At 43.7% G+C, this 22,079-nt stretch overlaps 1 protein-coding gene across 1 annotated transcript in view; it reads right to left on the bottom strand.

Moving 5' to 3' along the window:
- The window catches only part of LOC132405765 (sodium/iodide cotransporter-like), a 140,667-nt gene that overhangs the window by 72,479 nt on the left and 46,109 nt on the right, over positions 1-22,079 (bottom strand). Inside the window, exons 7-8 of the mRNA XM_059990777.1 lie at positions 1,592-1,721; positions 542-630 (exon numbers count right to left, since the gene is read on the bottom strand). Coding sequence (XP_059846760.1) covers positions 542-630; positions 1,592-1,721 — 219 coding nt within the window. The remainder of the gene's footprint in view (positions 1-541; positions 631-1,591; positions 1,722-22,079) is intronic.

The following is a 22,079-nucleotide window of genomic DNA, read 5'->3' as shown; positions in this document are numbered from 1 at the left end:
TCAATTGTTGCCTTTTCAAATCAAAATACAATCGGATCAATTACTAGGTCATGTTCCTGAATGGGTTGGAAGTGGAGATGAAAGGGATTACTGTGATTACTACCAAATGGTCACCGCACAGCTTGCACAAACATCAACACTTGCAGTAGGTTTATGGTGGACCTCAGAGGCAAGATCACTGGGCTAATGTCTTGACCAACTGCCCATCAATAGTCTCTTTCAGTGGTCAGCCGCAGGTTCGACATATGAACCCTGTTCAGGGAAACTCAGTGCAAAATAAATTTGGCTTCATGGCTTAGACCATAAGACTATAAGACACAGGAGCAGAATTAGGCCATTCATCCCATCAAATCTGCTCCACCATTCCATCATGCTGACCCTGGATCCCACTCAACCACATACACCTGCCTTCTCACCATATCCTTTGAAGTCCTCCTTACCTCTGTTCTAAAAGATCTCTCTTCACTTAGATCATGAACTAAAATATCTGTATTTCACACTTCACAAAACATTGTAATGCCCTTTATACCCCACACATCACCTTAGTGTTCCACTGAAGGCTGCAGCCAGAAACAAGCCTGGAACTCCAGGGTAGGTCTGAAAAATATCCAGCACCATGTAAGGCATCAGCTGTAGGGAGAATGAAAAGGTGAGGCAGGCAAATGGAGGTGATCATAGCCCAGTGCCCAGCGCAGACAAGTGCTGAACCACAGCCCAGTGCCCAGTGCAGACAAATGCTGAACCAGAACCCAGTGCCCAGTGCAGACAACTGCCAAGACACAGCCCCCATGTGCTTAAAGCAGAGTGGTACAAACAGCACAGCATCTCCATAATCCACACCCACTCACTACAGATGGGGATCCTCCATACAGTGGAGAGAAAGAGATGTGGCAAGGTGTGGACAGTTGGTTGTATAAAGTGTCGGAGTTGTGAAGGTTGTGTGAGCAACTGGGTGCAGAGTGAAGGGGCTTTGAACGATAGGGGTAGGGTGAGGGGGGTGTGAATAGATGAGGAGGGGTGTGAATGGGTGTGGAGTAGTGCACATGGGTGAGGAGGGAGTATGAATGAATGGGAAAGGGTGTGAATAGTTGGGAGGAGTGTGACCAGGTGGGGAGAGTGTGACTGGGTGGGGATGGTGGTGAATGGGTGGGCAGTCATGTGTACGTGAGGAGGAATGGTGAATAGGTGGTTAGAGGTGTGAACATGTGGTAAGAGTGTGACCGGGTGGGGAGGGGGTGTGAATGGGTGGGAAAAGGGTGCAAAAGTGTGGGGAGGGGATGTGAACTGGTGGGGAGTGGTGTGAATGGGTGGGAGGAGTTGCGAACAGATGGGGAGGAGGTGTGAATGGGTGGGGAGGGGTGTGACCAGGTGGGAGGGGTTGTGAACAGTGGGAGTGTTGTGAAAGGATGGGGAGGGGATTTGACAGGTTGGAGAGGGGTGTGAACTAATGGGGAGGGTGTGTGAAGGTTGTGGATGGTGTGTGGAGGAGATATATTAAGATATTCTGTGTAACGGTGAACACATTGAATTGTTTTATATGTTGCATTCACCTGATCAGGTGCAGTCACATGACCAGACCTGCTACACTCACCTGGTCAGGTGCAGTCACATGACCTGCCATCACTGGGTCACAGTCTCGGTACAGAGCAAATGCGATGATACCACAAGCGGCTGCACTGGTCACAATACTCCAGAGGCCCAGTTGGTTGATGAAGATGGCACTAGTATCAAAGAAAGGTAGAGTGAGGCTTGTTCTACACCAAGGTCAGTGAGTGCTGCCAAACTCTCCAGCTCACACGAGGGGTGAACAGGGAGGGGGAAAGAGATAGAGAGAGGAATGAGGAGATAGGAAAGGAGATTAGGTGTGGGACTGTTCCTCTGGTCTGGCTGGTTTCAAACATGTGTCAGAAGGTTAGGCTGGGGGTGAGTTATTTAGGACTGAGCTGAAATGTTTCTTAAGTGGTCAGTAAACTGTGGTTGCTAGGCCACTGAATATAGCAAAATTTTCAGTGACAAAATGCATGAGGGGAAATGGCGCAACAGTAGTAACCTGGCTGTGATATCCAGCATTGAATGATGGCCAGTCAGGGAACAACTATTGTTCCTGTTGTCTTTACATTTCAAATGGTCAGGATTAGGGGGTTCTGAAGAAAGGTGTTATGGGATCTGCTACATATTGTTATGGTCCGGTCTGGAACCCGCATTCCGGTCTTGATCTGGTCCGCAGATTCCGGACGCCGGATCTTGTAGCCGTCCCTTCTTTCACCCTTGAGCCCAATTAGTCACACCTGTGGATTATCGTGACTTGTTGGGGCTCAAGGAGGCGCACCTGAAGCCCATCGGCTGGCGGTGTATATAGGGGGCTCTGGGACAGAGTGGAGTTGGGGTTTATTCTGCTTATCTTGTTCCTCTGGTTGCCCTGGCTTGGAGTTCCCCTCGTTAAAAAAGTCTGGCAGTCACCCTGGACCTAGTTCCCTTCCTATCCCTTGCCTCTGTTGGGCAAGCCTGGCTGGACTGCCTGGGGGACTCTGCCCCTTTCCATCCCTTGCTGCTGATGGGTTGTGCCCAGCAACCTACCCAGGTGTCCTGTGACCTGCCCAGGCCCCTGTGTTCCTGCCTGGGTCTGGGCCCTGCCCAGGAGTTATGTGGACTATCCAGTGAACTCCTAGACCCTGCCTGAACTCTGGGATTCTGCCTTGCCTTGCCTGAACTCTGACTATCCCAGAACCCCAGAATCACCTTGAACATCACGTCCCTCACACACAACACGGTCACCACATCTTGTCTACCGTTTAGTGTTCCCGTCCTGCCCCTAGTACTTCAGTGCCTGCATCCTGCACTTGGGTCCAGCCTCCTGTCCCCGTATGACACATATCAGCTCCAGCATTCCATCCTTCCCCCTTTTCCTCTGAGTTCCATCTTTCTCACTGCCCACCTTCTCTAGATAAATAGGCCCAGTGTCGTGAATTGTCCCCTTCTCTCCCAGATGGCAGCATGCACATCTTGTTCTCCACCCTATCACAGATATTCCCCTTGTTTTGTCCACCTGCCCCCAATCCCTAAAGAGATTACATTTAATTTCAGATGAATGTTAACCCTGTCTCTTTCTCCACAGATGTCATCTGAACCACTGAGTATTTCTGGTATTTTGTGGGAAGAGTTTAGGGTGTGGGTGTTATGCAGAGAGTGCAGGAATTGGGCAGAGAATATGGATTGGGGTGGGAGTTTGGCTTGAGGACTATATGGATAGAAAAGGGGAGTATGTGAATAGCAGGGGATAGGACAGAAATTGTTTTGGGTGCTTGTGTTGCTGGAGCCAGGAATCTGACAATGATGGAATGGGTGAAAACCACAGTACACATTTAGCCCCTTGATACTGGACTGGACTTTGCTGGGGTTGTTATCATTAATCCATTTTATTTCCCAGTGAATGAGCTTCATCTGTCCAGTGTTGTTTCTCTGTCCATCCTCAGACTCCAACTTGTCCACACCCTCACCCTTTACACCAAAAATCTAAGGCCACATGAGGATTCCATTGTTGGCAGAATTTCAAATGATGACAAGAGGGCATGCAGGAGCAAGGTATAGCCTTCAGTTGAGTGGTGTCACAGCAATAACCTTACACTCAACATCAGTAAGATGAAAGAGCTGATTGAGCACTTCAGGAAGGGTAAGACAAGGAAACACAAACCAATCCTCATAGAGGGATCAGAAATGGAGAGAGTGAGCAGTTTCATGTTCCTGGGTGTCAAGATCTCTGAGGATCTAAACTGGTCCCATCACATTGATCCAATTATAAAGAAGGAAAGATAGTGATTATATTTTATTTGGAGTTTGGTGAAATTTGGTTGTCATCTAAAACACTCAGAAACTTCTACAAATGTACAGTGGAGAGCATTCTGACTGGCTGCATCACCATCTGGCATGGGGTGGAGGCTACTGCACAAGATCAAAATAAGTTTCAGAAACTTGTAAAATTAGTCAGCTCTATCATAGGCACCAGCCTCTATAATATCCAAGACATCTTCAAGTAGTGTTGCCTTAGGAAGATGGTGTCCATTATTAAGGATCCCCACCACTCAGGACATTCCCTCTTCACACTGTCATGGTCAGGTAGGAGGTGCACATGCCTGAAGGCACACACTCAGCAATTCAGGAACAGCTTCTTCCCCTCTGCCATCCAATTCCTAAATGGACATTGAATCCATGAACACTACATCATTACTTTATTATTTCTCATATTTTGCACTACTTGTTTTAACTTAACTATTTAATATGCATATATACCGTAGATATAGTTAATGTAACTCATTTTTCCCTGTTTATTTATCATGTATTTCATTGTACTGCTGCTGTAAAGTTAACAAATTTCCATAAGATCATAGGATATAGGAGCAGAATTAGGTTATCTGGCCCATTGAGTCTGCTCCGCCATTCAATCATGGCTGATCTGTATTTTTCCTCCTCTTCAACCTCATTTCCTGGCTTTCTCCCTGTAATCTGTGATGCCATGTCCAATCAAGAACCTATTAATCTCTGCCTTAAATACACAAAATGACCTGGCCTCCACAGCTGCATGTGGCAACAAATTTCACAAATTCACCACCTTTGGCTCAAGAAATTTCTCCACATCTCTGCTTTGAAAGGGCGTTCCTCTATCCTGAGGCTGTGCCCTCTTATCCTAGACTCTCTCACCATGGGAAACATCCTTTCCACATCTACTCTGTCTAGGCCTTTCAACATTCAAAAGGTTTCAGTGAGACCCCCCTCATCCTTCTGAATTCCAGTGAGTACAGACCCTGAGCCATCAAACATTCTTCGCATGATAACTCTTTCATTCCTGGAATTGTCCTTGTGCACCTCCTCTGGACCCTCTGTAATGCTAGCACATCTTTTCTAAGATGATGGGCCCAAAACTGATCACAATACTCAAGGTGAGGCCTCACTAGTGCCTTATAAAGCCTCAACACCACATCCTTGTTGTTGTATTCTTGATCTCTTGAAATGAATGCTAATGTGGCATTTCCCTTCCTCACCACTGGCTTAATCTGCAAGTTAACCTTTAAGGTGTTCTGCACAAGGACTCCCAAGTTGCTCTGCATCTCAGATACCTGGAATTTTCTCCCCATTTAGAAAATAGTCCATACATTTATTTCTACTACCAAAGTGCATGACCATGCATTTTCCAACATTATATTTCATTTGCCACTTTCTTGCCTATTCTCCTAATCAGTCTAAATCCTTCTTCATCCTACCTGTTTTCTTAACACTACCTGCCCCTCCAGCAACCTTCATATCATCTGCAAACTTGGCAACAAAGGCATCTATTCCATCATCTAAATCACTGATATACAACATATAAAGAAGTGGCCCCAACACCAATCCCTGCGGAACACCACTAGTCACTAGCAGCCAATGAGAAAAGGATCCTTTTATTCCCACTTGCTGCCTTCTCCTAATCAGCCAATGTTCTAACCACATTAGTAACTTTCCTATAATACCTTGGGGTCTTAACTTGGTAAGCAGCCTTATGTGTGGCACCTTGTCAAAGGTCTACTGAAAGTCCAAATATGCAACATTCACTACATCCCCTTTATCTATCCTACTTGTAAGCTTCTCAAAGAATTCCAACAGGTTCATCAGGCAGGATTTTCCTTGAAGGATTTTCCATGCTGACTTTGTCCTATCTTGTCATGTGTCACCAAGTACTCCATTACCTCGTCCTTAACAATTAACTCCAACATCTTCCCAACCACTGAGGTCAGGCTAACTGGTTTATAATTTCCTTTCTGCTACCTTCCTCCTTTCTTCAAGAGTGGAGAGACATTTGCAATTTTCCAGACCTCTGGCACTTCGCCAGAGTGTAATGAGTTTTGAAAGATAATTTCTAATGCCTCTACAATCTCTAACACATCCTCTTTCAGAGCCCTAGGGCACAGTTCTTCTAGTCCAGGTGACTTATGTGCCTTCAGGTCTTTCAGCTTTTTGAGCACCTTCTCTCTTTTAACAGTAACTGCATTCACTTCTCTTCCTTCACACACTACAACATCAGGCATGTTGCTAGTGTCTTCCACAATGAAGACTGATCAAAATATTCATTTGCTTCATCAGCCATCTCCTTGTCCCCCCGTTATTATTTCTCCTGCCTCATTTTCTAGCAGTCTCATTTCTCTTTTATTTTTAAAATGCTTAAAAAAACTTTTACTACTCACTTTGATATTATTCACCAGTTTGCTTTCATATTTCATCTTTTCCCTTCTAATGATTCTTTTGGTTGTTCTCTGTAAGGTCGACATTTGTAGAACTGTGTAGTTCGGCATGGACTAGAAAGGCCGAGATGGCCTGTTTCCGTACTGTAATTGTTATATATGGTTGTATAGGTTTTAAAAAACTTCCCAATCCTCTATCTTCCCACTAATTTTTGCTTTGTTAGATGCCCTTTCTTTTGCTTTTACAATAACTTTGTCTTCCTTTATCAGCCATATTTATACTATTTTACCATTTGTGTATTTCTTCATTTTTGGAATACACATGTCCTGCGCCTGCCTCATTTTTCCCAGAAGTGCACACCATTGCTGCTCTGCTGATATCCCTGCCAGCAGCTCCTTCCAAATTACTTGGCCAACTCCTCTCTCATACCATTGCAATTTCCCTTACTCCACTGAAATACCGCTATATCAGACTTTACTTTCTCCCTATCAGATTTCAAGTTGAATTCAATCATATTGTGATTACTGTTTCCTAAGGGTTCCTGTACCTTAAGTTACCTCATCACCTCCAGTTCATTACATAACACCCAATCCAGTATAGCTGATCGCCTAGTAGGCTCAATGACAAACTGCTCTAAAAAGCCATCTCTTAGGCATTCAACAAACTCACTCTCTTGAGATCTATTACCAACTTAATTTTCCTAATTGACCTGCATGTTAAAATCTCCAATGACTATCATAACATTGCCCTTTTGACTTACCTTTTCTATTTCCTGTTTTAACCTGTGGTCCACCTCCCAGCCACTGTTGGGAGGCCTGTACATAACTGCATTCAGGGTCCTTTTACCTTTGCAGTTTCTTAACTCGACCCACAGGGATTCAACATCTTCCACTCCTATGTCACATCTTTCTACTGATTTGATGCCATTCTTTACCAGTAGAGCCACACCACCTCATTTGCCTACTTTCCTATCCCTTCGATATAACATGCAACCTTGGACATTCAGCTCCCAACATTTCACGACATATACTAGTGATATTAATTCTGATGTTGGTCAGTTAATATTATATTAATTTTGGAAATTACAACTTTCTTCGACTGGGGTTGGAAGGGAAAGTACTGGTACAAATGTGAGAAAAAGCATTTCCCAACCTGCCTCATCTCTCAGCTTCATCCTCATGGCTCAGTGACACCTCAAACAATCCTGCAGCAAGGAGTTCATTCCATCTTCCAAATACACCCTTCACACCTCTCTCTCTGTCAAAGATGTCATGTAGCTGTGCAGGACTGGCATGGTAGGAAGCCATTGACATCTCCTGGGTCTTTGGTCTGTCTTTCCCATGTCTGGTTCAGGGAGACATCCGAGGTCAATGTCTGTAGGATTGGATTGGACGTGGGAGACTCTTGGTTGGTGCTTTGGGAGTGGGAAAGACTAGAATTAGGGCAGGGAAATCTGTCAATTTTTTTTTGCAGGATTGGGAACCAGAGTGTGAAGGGGAGTGATGCATTCTGGACAAGGGCAATGAACAGCCAATATGCCAAAGATTTGCATATTTCACTTAACGCCAGCCTTCAATACTGGTGTTGTGTAGTGAAGTCCATGTTGGACACTTCATGGGCATCCTGGTACAAATCCCCAGTGATTCTTCCTAGGAGAGTACAAGGAGTGTTTATCCAAGTGCATAGCAAAAGTTGCAGAGTCCATAGCAATCTGAGAAAATAGAGAGAGTATATCCAAATGTCTGGTACAAGTTCAATGTCCAAAGTACATTTATTACCAAAGTGTGTATACGTTATGTAACCTTGATACTTGTTTCCTTACAAAAGAGCCCATTAAAAAGACTAACAAACAGAGAGGGAAAGAAAAACACTAATCATGCAAACAAGTCAAAGCAAGCAATAGCATTCAGAACAAAAGTGAGTCTATAGACATAAAGCCCAGGACAGCCCGAGCAGGCTTACAGCCGTAGCCTTGTTGCAGTGAAGAGCAGAGCAGATATCACAGAGCATGAGCAGAACTGGACTGACACACTTTTCAATCCATCCAGCCCAGTGCTTAATTTGTCCAAACATCGGGTGATTTTGCTTGAATATCCAGGCCCTATTGTTTCCATAAACTCTGGGCCTGAACCCTACTGTCACGTTTCAGCTCATACCTGACCTTTCCAAATCGGTCTGGTGTTTAGATTGGTCAAACCCTGTTCTCAGTTTAGCTAAATGGGCTCCGAAACTTCTTGGCTCTGATTTTTCTCTGCTTTGCATGTCACAACTCCGTCTCAGTCATGTTTTCATCTCACTCCAACCACTTTGTTCAGTTGTAAAAGGATAAGGTGGGACATACATTAGTCGTAAAAGAACATGGGAGCAGAGAGATCAGTTGTAAAAAGATATGGGGGAAGTTAGATCAGTGGTAAATGGATATGGGGAAAGATAGATCAGTTGTAAAATAAATTAGTTGTAACAGGGAATGGGGGATATAGATTAATTGTAACATGGTATAGGAGGATATAGATTAGTTATAGCAGTGTATAGGAGGATATAGATTAGTTGTAACAGGGTATAGGGGGTTATAGATTAATTGTAAAAGGATATGGGGAATATAGATTAATCGTAAAAGGGTATGGGGGGCATGGATCAGTTGTACAATGACATCGGGGACACAGATCCATTTTAAAATTATACAACTGCATAGGAAAGCAAAATTATGGGCCACTTTGCCTAACTTTAGTGGTTGGGAAAGTGTTAGTGATATTATTTAGGACTATGTTTTGGGGTACTTGGAGACTAATGATGAAATAAGTCAAAGTCAGCATGGTTTCTGTAAAGGGAAATCTACCTGACAAATCTGTAAGAGTTCTTTGAGGAAATAACAAGCAGGGTGGACAAAGGAGAGGGAGCAGATGGTATTTACTTGGATTTTCAGAATGTATTTGCTAAGGTGACACACCTGAGGCAGCTTAACAAGATAAAATCCTATGGCGTTACAGGCAGGATACTGACATGGATAGAGGAATGGCTGACAGATAGGAGGCAGTGAGTGGGAATAAAAGAAGACTTGTGGTGGTCCTCAGCGGTCAGCAAGGATGTGTTGTCATTGGAGAGAGTCCAGAGGAGGTTCATAAGGATAATGCTGGGAATGAAGGGGTTAACACATGAAGAACTTTTGGGAGCTTTTGGCCTGTACTCACTGGAATTCAGAAGAATGCGGGGGAATAGCATTGAAACTTACTGAATGTTGGATGAACTAGATAAGGTGGATGTGGAGTGATTGTTTCCTTTGGAGGGAGTATTCAGAACTAGAGGGAACACCTCAAAATTGAGGGGCAACCTTTTAGAATAGAGGTATGGAGGAATTATTTTAGACAAAGAGTTGTGAATCAGTGGAATGCTCTGCCTCAGACTGTGGTTGAGGCCAAGTCCATGGGTATACTTAATGCAGAAGTTTATAGTTTTCTTATCAGTCAGGGCATGCAATGATATGGCAAGAAGGTAGGTGTATGGGGTGGAGTGGGATCTGGGATCAGATGATGGAATGGTGGAGCTGGCTCGATAGGCTGAATGGCCTAATTCTCCTTCAAGTTCTTATGGTCTTATGGATATGGGGTTAGGGGGGACATAGGTCAATTGTACAAGGATGCAGGAGAACATAGATCTATTGTAAAATGATACAATGAAAATATCGATCATTTGTAATTGGCTACAGTGTGTGGTTTTTGCCAGGATACTGACTCACCAGCAGTTGAACATTCTCGATACAGGTGTGTTTTTATTACAATCAATTGAAACACCTTGACTGCACACTGTAATCTCCATTTAACTAATTATGTGACTTCTAAAGCCAATTGGCCGTACCAGTGATGATTTGGTGTGTCATTTTAAAGGAGGTGAATACTTAATACAACCGATGTTCTGTGTTTTATATTTGTAATTAATTTAGATCACCATATAGAGATCTGTCTTCACTTTGACATGAAAGAATTTTTCTGTTGATCAGTGTCAAAAAAGCCAAATTCAATGTTGTAAAACAATAAAACATGAAAACATCCAAGGGGATTGAATACTTTTTATAGGCACTATATATTTAAAATAGATAAATTCATTAAGTAGTGCAAAAATAGAAATAAAGAAGTAGTGAGTTAGTGTTCATGGGTTCAATGTCCATTCAGAACTCAGATGGCAGAGGGAAAGAAGCTGTTCCTGAATCTTTGAGTGTGTGCCTTCGAGCTTCTGTATCTCCTCCATGATGGTAGCTATGGGAACAAGGCATGAGCTGGGTAATGGGGGTCCTTAATGATGGATACTATGGAGGCTAGTACCCATGATGGCACCATATAGAAGGTGACTCATGTAAGCTGCTCCAGTGGAAACCATCAAATACTCCTGCTTTAGTCTTTTACAGTTGAGAACTACAAATACATCCAATGTATCATCTCAGCTAAATAAAACTGAAGATGTCAAAGCTAAAGTAGTGTACCAGAGGGACATTAGGATAAATTCATATCAAATCAAGTTTAATTATCATTTGACTATACATGAATACAGCTGAATGAAACAGCATTCCTCTGGGCCAAGATGCAAACCCTACACAGTAAATTCAAGATGGTGAACAAAATCAACATGGTCACGCAAAAAAAAAAGTCACATATGTAGTTCAAGCCCTGAGTGACATGTCCCGCAAAGTGGTTTTACAAATTCCTGCAATCTCGCCTGTCATTCCAATGATAGACCACTGGAGAGCAGCACCAATGGGAAACGCTAGACCCCAACTGAGCATGAATGCAATGCTACACCACCTCCAATGTCTCTGTCCTGGACTGCAGTAGCAGGAAAGCCTAGTCAGGCAAGACGTGGCAAAGCTTGAGGCCTAACCCTTGCTACAACTGAGGCCATGCAGCTTCCATGCCGCCTATTACACCACCAAACAAGGAAAACAGGCCTGCAGTATCTTACATAATCAATGTCCAACAGGGGCTTGCAATTGCAAGAGAAAAAATCAAAGACAATCACACACAGTTACACTGCATGTCACCTTTGTGCACAAATTCTGATGTATTGAGTAGCACACAGCAACATGCTCTTCACCCAGGCCAGCTTCTCTGAACTCAGTCTGGCTCTGCCTGCACCCCAGCCAGCTCCTCCAACACCTGGACACCTTGGCTGGCTCATGTGATCAACAAACAGCTCACTGAATGGGTAGATCTGCAACACCCAAAGATCATGAAGTCCAGCACCATCTTACAATCATAAAAAAACACATTTAACAAAGGAAAAGCACATTTGGTTAGCCCCCAAGAGGTTTCTGTGACTGCTTTGAATCAGTGGGCCGGACTGTTTTCAAGGATTCACCTTCAGGTCTGAATAAGTACAGCACAGCTGTCTCTGACTTCATTAAAACTCGCATGGATGCGTGTGTGCCTACAAAAACTCATTGTGCATACCCAAATCAAAAGCCATGGATGAACCAGGAAGTTTGTAGTCAGCTGAGGGCTAGATCTGTGGAATTCAAGTCTTGTGACTCAGGTCTATACAGAAAAACCAGGTACGACTTGCAGAGGGTTATTTCAAAAGTTACGGAACAATTCAAATGAGGTTGGAGATGAAACCAGATGCACATCAGCTCTGGTAGGGTGCGCTGTCCATTACTTCCTACTAAGCAAAATCTAACATCATGAATGGCAGTGATGCTTCACTCTTACATGAGCTCAAAGTCTTTTCTGCTCACTGTAAAAGAGAGAATAAATGTTCAGCAATGTGGATCCCTGCAGCACCCAGTGACCCCATGAACTCTGTCTCAGAGGATGATGTCAGGCTGTCTTTCAAGGTGAACCCTCACAAGGAGACAGGCCCCAATGGGTAGGTCTCTAAAAAACCTGTGCTAACCAATTGGTGGGATGTTCAAAGACATTTTCAGTCTCTCAATGCTACAGTCTGAAGTTCCCACCTGCTTCAAAAGGGCAACAATTATACCAGTACCCAAGAAGAGCAGGGTGAGCTGCCTTAACAATTATCATCCAGCAGCACTTATATCTATGGTGATGAAGTGCTTTAAGAGGTTGGTTATGGCTGGAATTAACTCCTGTCTCAGAAAGGACCCAAATCCATTGCAATTTGCCTATCAGCACAATAGGGCTATGGCAGACATGATCTCATTGACTCCTCACTCAGACTAGGATCACCTGGGCAATGCAAATATCAACGTCAGGATGCTATTTATCAACTACAGCTCAGCATTTAACACCAACATTCTTACAGTTCTATTCGAAAGGCTCCAGAACCTGGACCTCTGGAACTCTCTCTGCAACTGCATCCTCAACTTCCTAATTGGTAGACTACAATCTGTGTGGATCAGAAACAACACCTCCACCTTTCTGACAATCTACACTAGTACACCTCAGTGATGTGTGCTTATCCCATTGCTCAACTATCTCTGCACCCATGACTGTGTGGCTAGGCACAGTTCAAAAACTATCTATGAATTTGCTGACAATACAACTATTGTTCAACCATTTCAGGTAGATGGAGCTCGTCAGCCTAGAAAGGCAGTCCACCTAAGAGAAGGAAAACTCTGATCTCAAACCTCCGCTGCCGTGCGGCCATACCCACTCATGGGAAAGGCTTCGGGAGTAAACCCTGAGGACAAATCCAGAGCTGGAGTCCCTAAGGCAATCCAATGTTGCCTTCAACCTTATTCTGGCAACTTCTGCGATGACACTGGTGCCAAGCTGTATCGGCCTTTGCCCTTCCCTTGGACAACATTGGTGTCGTAGAGAAGGGAGACTTGCAGCATGGGCAACTACCGGTCTTCCATACAACCTCGCCCAGGCCTGCACCCTGGAGAGGACACTCCAGCAGACTTTCCAGGTGCAGATCCATGGTCTCTCAAGACTAACAGATGCCACCACAACTATTATTGGCAGAATTTCAGATACAGGAGCAAGATATATCAGCTAGATGAGTGGTGTTGCAGCAACAGCCTTGCACTCAAAGTCAGTAAGAGCAATGAACAGGTTATGGACTTCAGAAAGGGTAAGACAAGTATATAAAATAGTTAACTTAAATAAGTTGTGCAAAAATAGATATAAAAAGTAGTGAGGTAGCGCCCATGGGTTCAATGTCAATTTAGAAATCGGATAGCTGAGAGGAAGAAGCAGCTCCTGAATCATTGAGTGTGTACCTCAGGTATCTGTACCTCCTTTCTGATGGTAACAATGAAAACAAGTCATGATCTGCATGATGGGGGGCCTTAATGATGGATGCTGCTTTTTTGAGGCATTGCTCCTTGAAGATGTTCTGTGCACTCTGGAGGCTTGTAGCAACCTGTTACAAGTTCCAGTATCCATAGCAATTTGGGGACATGGGGGAAGTTTATCCGAGGGCCTGTACAAATTTCAGTGTGCACAGCGAGTTGGGAATATGAAGCGAGTTTACCCAAAGCAATCTGCTACCAGTTCCAATGTCCATAGTGATCTGAAAACACAGAGAGAGTTTATCCAATGCAACCTGTTGATATTCCAGTTTCCACAGCAATCTGGAAACATGGAGAGCATTTATCCAACGTGACCTGTTAATATTCCAGTGTCTACAGGGATCTGGAAACATGGAGAACATTTATCCAACGTGACCTGTTAATATTCCAGTGTCCACAGGGATCTGGAAACATGGAGAACATTTATCCAACATGACCTGTTAATATTCCAGTGTCCACAGGGATCTGGAAACACAGAAAGAGTTTATCCAATGTGACCTGTTGATATTCCAGTGTCCACAGGGATCTGGAAACACGGAGTGAGTTTATCCAATGCAACCTGTTGATAGTTCCAATGTCCACAGTGATCTGGGGAAATGGAAAGAGTTTATCCAATGACTGTACAAGTTCCTGTGTCTATAGTGATCTGGGGTCATGGAGAGAGATTATCCAATGGCTGTACAAGTTCCTATGTCTATAGTGATCTGGGGTCATGGGAGAGTTTATCTAAGGACTGTACAAGTTCCTGTGTCTATAGTGATCTGGGGTCATGGGAGAGTTTATCTAAGGACTGTACAAGTTCCTGTGTCTATAGTGATCTGGGGACAAAAAGAGAGTTTATCCAAAGCAACCTGCTGCAAGTTATAATGTCTATAAAGATCTGAACACATGAAGAGAGTTTACCCGACATGACCTTGCACAAGTTCCATTGTCTACAGTGATCTGGGGATATGGATGAAGTTTATCCTGATCTACCCATTACAAGTTCCAATGTCCACAGTGATATCTTTAATATCTTTAATTTTGCCTTTCAGGGTTCTTTTGAAGGCCCTGATCTGGACTTACACGCTGACTTTGGTTCCTTGCGGGAATTGGATCCGCTCTCAGGGTTCTATAACTAATCGTTGTTCAGCATGCCAAGGGTTCACCCTGAGAGTCTGGTTCAAATTCAGAAGTCTAAGATCTCTGGGCTCTGGAGATGGGTGGTTCAAGGGTCAGAGTCACGGCAGGAGACCCGTGTCTCATTGGGTGAGTTAAGATATCTGCTGTGGGTCCGAAATCTTTGTGATCTTCGGGCACAGAGCTTGCAAAAAGTGACATAACAGATTTTTAACATTGTAAACCAGTGAGTTGTTAGTTATGTCTCCCTGCTCACTGGTGAAGAACAGACTCCTTTTTCTCCCTTATTAGGGAGAGAGAAAATCTGCGGTATGTTGAATACTGGGTGAAATGCAAAGTCTTTGTGGTAACTGAAAGTCTGTGTCTTTGCTATTGTGGTGAACTATGTGCCTGTCGGGACACGCCCCTGCTGACTGCTCCTGTGGCTCCTCCCACAGGCCCCTGTATAAAGGAGACCTGCGGCCTGAAGATCGGCCTCAGTCTCCAGGACCTTGTATGATAGACACTCACTCCTGGTTCCTTCTTCCAGTCAATAAAAGCCGATATCTCGCCTACGTCTCAATGTGAGTTATTGATGGTGCATCAGCTATTGCTTTGCTCCTGCTTGAGTGCTTGGTGGTGGTACTGATGCTTGCATTTTTTTGCTGGTGGGGGGAGGGGGGATTGTTGCTTGCTGTCGCTTACACGCAGGAGGAAGGGGAGCAGGGGGGTGACTTTGTGGTTCTTAAGTTTATCTGTAGTTCATTCTTTGGGGCACTTCTATATTTTCATGGATGTTTGCAAAGAAAAAGCATTTCAGGATGCAGAAACATAGAAAAGCTACAGGCCCTTTGGCCCACAAAGCTATGCCGAACATATCATTACCTTAGAAATTACCTAGGCTTACCCATAGCCCTCTATTTTTCTGAGCTCCATGTACCTGTCCAGGAGTCTCTTAAAAGACCCTATCGTATCTGCCTCCACCACCATTGCTGGCAGCCCATTCCATGCACCCACAACTCTCTGCATAAAACTCTTACCCCTGACATCTCCTCTGTACCTTCTTCCAAGCACCTTAAAACTGTGCCCTCTCATGCTAGCCATTTCAGCCCTGGGAAAAAGTCTCTGACTATCCACAGGATCAATGCCTTTCATCATCTTGTACACTTCTATCAGGTCACCTCTCATCCTTCATCATTCCAAGGAAAAAAGGCCCAGTTCATCTAACCTATTCTTGTAAGGCATGCTCCCCAATCCAGACAACATCCTTGTAAATATCCCCCGTACTCTCTCTATAGTTACCACATCCTTCCTGTAATGAGGCGACCAGAACTGAGCACAGTTCTCCAAGTGGGGTCTGACCAGGATCTTATATATTTGTATATTATTTGTTTGTAATATACATAAATGATCTGGATGATGGGGTGGTAAATTGGATTAGTAAGTATGCCGATGATACTAAGGTAGGAGGTGTTGTGGATAATGAGGTGGGTTTTCAAAGCTTGCAGGGAGATTTATGCCGGTTAGAAGAATGGGCTGAACGTTGGCAGATGGAGTTTAATGCTGAGAAGTGTGAGGTTCTACATTTTGGCAGGAATAATCCAAATAGAACATACAGGGTAAATGGTAGGGCATTGAGGAATGCAGAGGAACAGAGAGATCTAGGAATAACAGTGCATAGTTCCCTGAAGGTGGAGTCTCATGTAGATAGGGTGGTGAAGATGGCTTTTGGAACGCTGGCCTTTATTAATCAAAGCATTGAGTACAGAAGTTGGAATGTAATGTTAAAATTGTACAAGGCATTGGTAAGGCCAAATTTGGAATATTGTGTGCAGTTCTGGTCACCGAATTATAGGAAAGATATCAATAAATTAGAGAGTGTGCAGAGACGATTTACTAGGATGTTACCTGGGTTTCAGCACTTAAGTTACAGAGAAAGGTTGAACAAGTTAGGTCTCTATTCATTGGAGCGTAGAAGGTTGAGGGGGGATTTGATCGAGGTATTTAAAATTTTGAGAGGGATAGATAGAGTTGACGTGAATAGGCTGTTTCCATTGAGAGTAGGGGAGATTCAAACGAGAGGACATGATTTGAGAGTTAGGGGGCAGAAGTTTAAGGGAAACACGAGGGGGTATTTCTTTACTCAGAGAGTGATAGCTGTGTGGAATGAGCTTCCTGTAGAAGTAGTAGAGACCAGTTCAGTTGTGTCATTTAAGGTAAAATTGGATAGGTATATGGACAGGAAAGGAGTGGAGGGTTATGGGCTGAGTGCGGGTAGGTGGGACTAGGTGAGATTAAGAGTTCGGCACAGACTAGGAGGGCCGAGATGGCCTGTTTCCGTGCTGTGATTGTTATATGGTTATATAGCTGCAACATTATCTCTCAGCTCCTAAACTCAAGCCCACAATTAATGAAGGCCAATGCACTGTATGCTTTCAGAATCACAGAGTCAACCTGCACAACAGCTTTGAGTGTCCTATGAATTACCTGGGTTGAACTCCGTCTGCCACTATTCAGCCCAGTTTTGCATCCTATCAATGTTCCACTGTCATCTCTGACAGGCATCTACACTATCCATAACACCCTCAACCTTTGTGCCATCAGCAGATTTACTAACCCATCCCTCCACTTCCTCATCCAGGTCATTTTATAAAAATAAAGAACCGTAGGGGCACACCACTGGTCACCAACCTCCATGCAGAATATGGCCTGTGTACAACCACTCTTTGCCTTCTGTGGGCAAGCCAGTTCTGGATCCACAAAGCAATGTCTCCTTGGATCCCATCCCTCCTTACTTTCTCAATAAGCCTTGCATGGGGTACCTTATCAAATGCCTTGCTGAAATCCATATACACTACATCTACTGCTCTACCTTCATCAATGTGTTTAGTCACATCCTCAAAAAATTCAATCAGGCTCGTAAGGCACAACCTGCCATTGACAAAGCCATGCTGACTATTCCTAATCATATTATACCTCTCCAAATGTTCTTAAATCATGCCTCTCAGGATCTTTTGCATCAACATACCAACCACTGAAGTAAGACTCACTGGTCTATAATTTCCTGGGCTATCTCTATTCCCTTTCTTGAATAAAGAAACAACATCCGCAACCCTCCAATCCTCCAGAACCTCTCCCATCCTCATTGATGATGCAAAGATCATTGCCAGAGGCTCAGCAATCTCCTCCCTTGCGTCCCACAGTAGCCTAGGCTACATCTTGTCCGGTCCCAATGACTTATCCAACTTGATGCTTTGCAAAAGATCCAGCACATCCTCTTTCTTAATATCTACATGCTCAAGCTTTTCAGTCTGCTGCAAGTCATCACTACAATCACCAAGTTCCTTTTTCATAGTGAATACTGAAGTAAAATATTCATGAAGCACTTCTGCTAATTCCTCCAGTTCCATACACACTTTCCCACTGTTACACTTGATAAGTCCTATTCTTTCAAGTCTTATCCTCTTACTCTTCACATACTTGTAGAATGCCTTGGGGTTTTCCTTAATCCTGTCCACCAAGGCCTTCCCATGGCACATTCTGGTTCTCCTAACTTCCTTCTTAAGTTCCTTCCTATTGGCCTTATAATCTTCTAGATTTCTAACATCACCTAGCTCTTTGAATCTTTTGTAAGCTTTTCTTTTCTTCTTGACTAGATTTATTACAGCCTTTGTAAACCACAATTCCTGTACCCTACCATAACTTCCCTGTCTCATTGGAACGTACCTATACAGAACTCCACACAAACATCCCCTGAACATTTACCACATCTCTTCTGTACTTTACCCTGAGAACAACTGTTTCCAATTTCCTTCCTGATAGCCTTATAATTCCCCTTACTCCAATTAAACACTTTTCTAACTTGTCTGTTCCTATCTCTCTCCAATTCTATTGTAAAGGATACAGAACTATGATCACTATCTCCAAAATGCTCTCCCACTGAGAGATCTGACACCTGCCCAGGTTCAAAATCAAGTACAGCCTCTCCTCTTGTTGGCTTATCTACATATTGTGTCAAGAAACCTTCCTGAACACACCTAACAAACTCAACCCCATCTAAACCCCTCGCTCTATAGAGATGCCAATCAATATTTAGGAAATTAAAATCTCCCATTAGGACAACTCTGTTATTATTATACCTTTCCAGGATCTGTTTTCCTATCTATTCCTCGATAGCCCTGTTACTATTAGGCAGCCTATAAAAAACACCCAGTGAAGTTATTGACCCTTTCCTGTTCCTAACCTCCACCCACGGAGACTCCGTAGAAATCCCTCCATGGCATCGACCTTTTTTGCAGCTGTGACACTATCTCTGATCAACAGTGCCATGCCCCCACCTCTTTTGCCTCCCTCCCTGTCCTTTCTGAAACATCTAAAACCTGGCACTTGAAGTAACCATTCCTGTCCCTGAGCCATCCAAGTCTCTGTAATGGCTACCATATCATATCTCCAAGTACTGATGCATGCTCTAAGCTCATCCACTTTGTTCACAATACTCCTTGTGTTAAAATAGACACATCTCAAACCATCCAACTGAGCTCGTCCCTTCTCTATCACCTGCCTGTCCTGCCTCACACACCATCTCCAAGCTTTCTTTATTTGTGAGCCAAACACCCCCAGTCTCTTCAGTTCCGTTCCCACCCCCCAACAATTCTAGTTTAGACTCTCTCCAGTAGCCTTAGCAAACCTTCCGGCCAGGATATTTGTCCCCCAGGATTCAAATGCACCCGTCCTTTTTGTACAGGTCATCCCTACCTCAAAAGAGGTCCCAATGATCCAGAAATCTAAATCCCTGTTCTCCGCTCCAATCCCTCAGCCACGCATTTATCCTCCATTTAACTCTATTCCTATACTCACTGTCACGTGGCATAGGCAGCATATATTCAAAGCAACCTGTTACAAGTTCCAGTGTTCACAGCGATCTGGGGACATGGAGAGTTTTCTATGCGACCCAGAAATAGTTATTGTGCTCAGCTCATCTTCCATCGTACTACGCAAACTTTCCACATTTTCTGGCTGCTGCACTGTACTCTCCCTCCTGGGGGGATTGTTTTTCCATTAAATGGAAGGAAAGGAAAAATCTGTCAGAAGAGCTCTTCAGTCTCACTCAAACCATTCACAAGACAAATGAGAACAAAGAGCTATGGTTACTGAAGAGCCTCTTGACCCTGGCCGAACTGGGGCTTGACGAAGAAACAAGGCCACAACAGCAGAATGAAAGGGCAGTTTGTGATGAGGTACGTCATGGGCCTTTACAGTTCGCTTCCCTCCAGTACCTTCAGTGTTTAGTTGTAGAACAACACTTGATGCACAGGTCAAAGGGTGACACCCTCGAAAGCTTCTCCAACAGACAGAGTCAATTACTATGCTCGACAAGTGCTTAGCAACAGCAGTGAATCAATGTGGAAGGCCGGCACTTGCAGCCCTGAAGAAATTCCTGGTGTTTCCACAAAGAATGAGCAATACAGAGACAGGATTACAAGCCGACACATTACTGCCCCCACATTACCTTTCGTTTGAGGGAAGACAGTAGTGACTAAGCAGATGACAGTTAGTGTGAAATTGGATTTTTCAGTCTCACTGAGACTTTCCCACATTAACACGGACAGTCTGAATGGTAGCAGAGAACTGATAGGCCTGCTGCTTCCTCCCTGGCTGTATTGTATTTATGAGTGTTCTCTCAAGGTCCTGGCCAGTTTTGAGCATTGCTTCACATCATTATGAAGCATGCTGTGTGCGGTGGTGGCTGGTGAACTCATCACTTGTAAATCATTTTCAGGTGTGCTCAGGTGCAAAGACCAGCATTATTTTCTTAAAAGAAGGCACAGTATGCGGCATCCAGCAGAGTGAATGTGGACAAGAAAAGAGAACATCTGACATCCAAGCTCTCTGCAGCATTTCTCCTGGTCCCAGCTAGGATATCTCCAGGAGATCTTTTTGTTGTCTCCCCAGATCTATGGAACTTCCTATTCAAAGCATCAGCTAAGCATACAGAAACTCGAACATTGAGTATAGAACAATGCAGCACAGGAACAGATCCTTTGACTCATCATGCCTGTGTTAACATTGATGCCAAATGAAACTACACACCTGCCTGTACATGACCACAATCCCTCTGTTCCCTGCTCCTTACCTACCTGTTCAAATGCCTCTTCAAGTAGCATTTTTTGCTTTCACCACAGTGTGACCTAGGTACCCAACACTCTCTGTTTAAAAAATGTGTCCCATAAATTCCCTTTAAACATAACCCTTGGGGATGAGAAAGGGTAGTTTTGTGTGGGTAGACACTCTGTATCTAGTTATCAAAATGCTATTACTTTCAAGGTAATTATAGAAAAGGAATGGTCTGGTCCTCAGGGTGAGATTCTAAATTGAAGAAAGATCAATTTTGATGGTATCATAAAGGATCTGGCAAGTGTGGTTCGGTACAGGTTGTTTTCTAGCAAAAGTGTACCTGGTAAGTGGGAAACTTCAAAAGTAGATTTTTGAGTGTACAAAGTTTGTATATTCCTGTCTGTATAAAAGCCAAGAATAATATGTTTATGGAACTGTGGTTTTTGAAATATAATGAGATTCTGGTTAAGAAAAAGAGAAGGTACATAGCAGGCAGGAACAAATGAGGTACTTGAGGAATATAACAAATGCAAGAGAATGCAAGAAGAAAATCAGGAGGGCTAAATGAAGGTTTGAAGTTTCTCTGGCAGGCAAGGTGAAGGTGAATTATAACTGCTTCTACAGATATATTAAGACGCAAAGGATAGCAAGGGACAAAATTGGTCCTCTGGAAGATAAGAGTGGTAATCTATGCATGGAGCCAAAAGAGATCAGGAAAATCTTAAAATTGATTTTTTTGCATCTGTATTTACTTGGGAGATGAGACAGAATCCATAAATGTGAGGCATTGTAGCAGTGAGTTTATGGACCCTATACAGTTTCCAGAGGAGGAAGTGCTTGCTGCACTGAGGCAAATTAGGGTGGATAAATCCCCAGGGCCTGACATGTTGTTCCTTTGGACCCTGTGGGAGACTAGTGCAAAAGTTGCAGGGACCTTAGCAGAGATATGAAAAAAAAATCCTTAGCCCTGGGTGAGGTGCTGTATGATTGGAAGATGGCTGATGTTGTTCCATTGTTTAAGAAAGGCTCTAAGAATATGCCAGGAAATGATTTTCCAGTGAGCTTGGCATCTACAGTGGGTAAGTTACTGGAAGGTGTTCTAAGGGACGAAGCACACACTTATTTGGATAAACATGGACTGATTTAGTATAGTCAGTATGGCTTTGTGCATGGTAGGTTGTGTCTAACCAATCTTATAGAGGAAAATTGATGAAGCAAGGCAGTGGATGTTATCTACATGGACTTTAGTAAGGTATTTGACATGGTCCCGCATTGGGAAGTTGATCAAGAATGTTCAATTACTTGGTATTCAATATGAGGCTATAAATTGGATTAGACATTGGCTTTGTGGCAGAAGCTAGAGATTGGCAGTAGTTGGTTGCCTGTTTGACTGAAGGCCTGTGACTAGTGG

The sequence above is a fragment of the Hypanus sabinus genome, chromosome 16, assembly GCF_030144855.1.
Source record: "Hypanus sabinus isolate sHypSab1 chromosome 16, sHypSab1.hap1, whole genome shotgun sequence".
NCBI classification, from domain to species: domain Eukaryota; kingdom Metazoa; phylum Chordata; class Chondrichthyes; order Myliobatiformes; family Dasyatidae; genus Hypanus; species Hypanus sabinus.
This window is presented reverse-complemented; position numbering and strand designations above follow the sequence as displayed.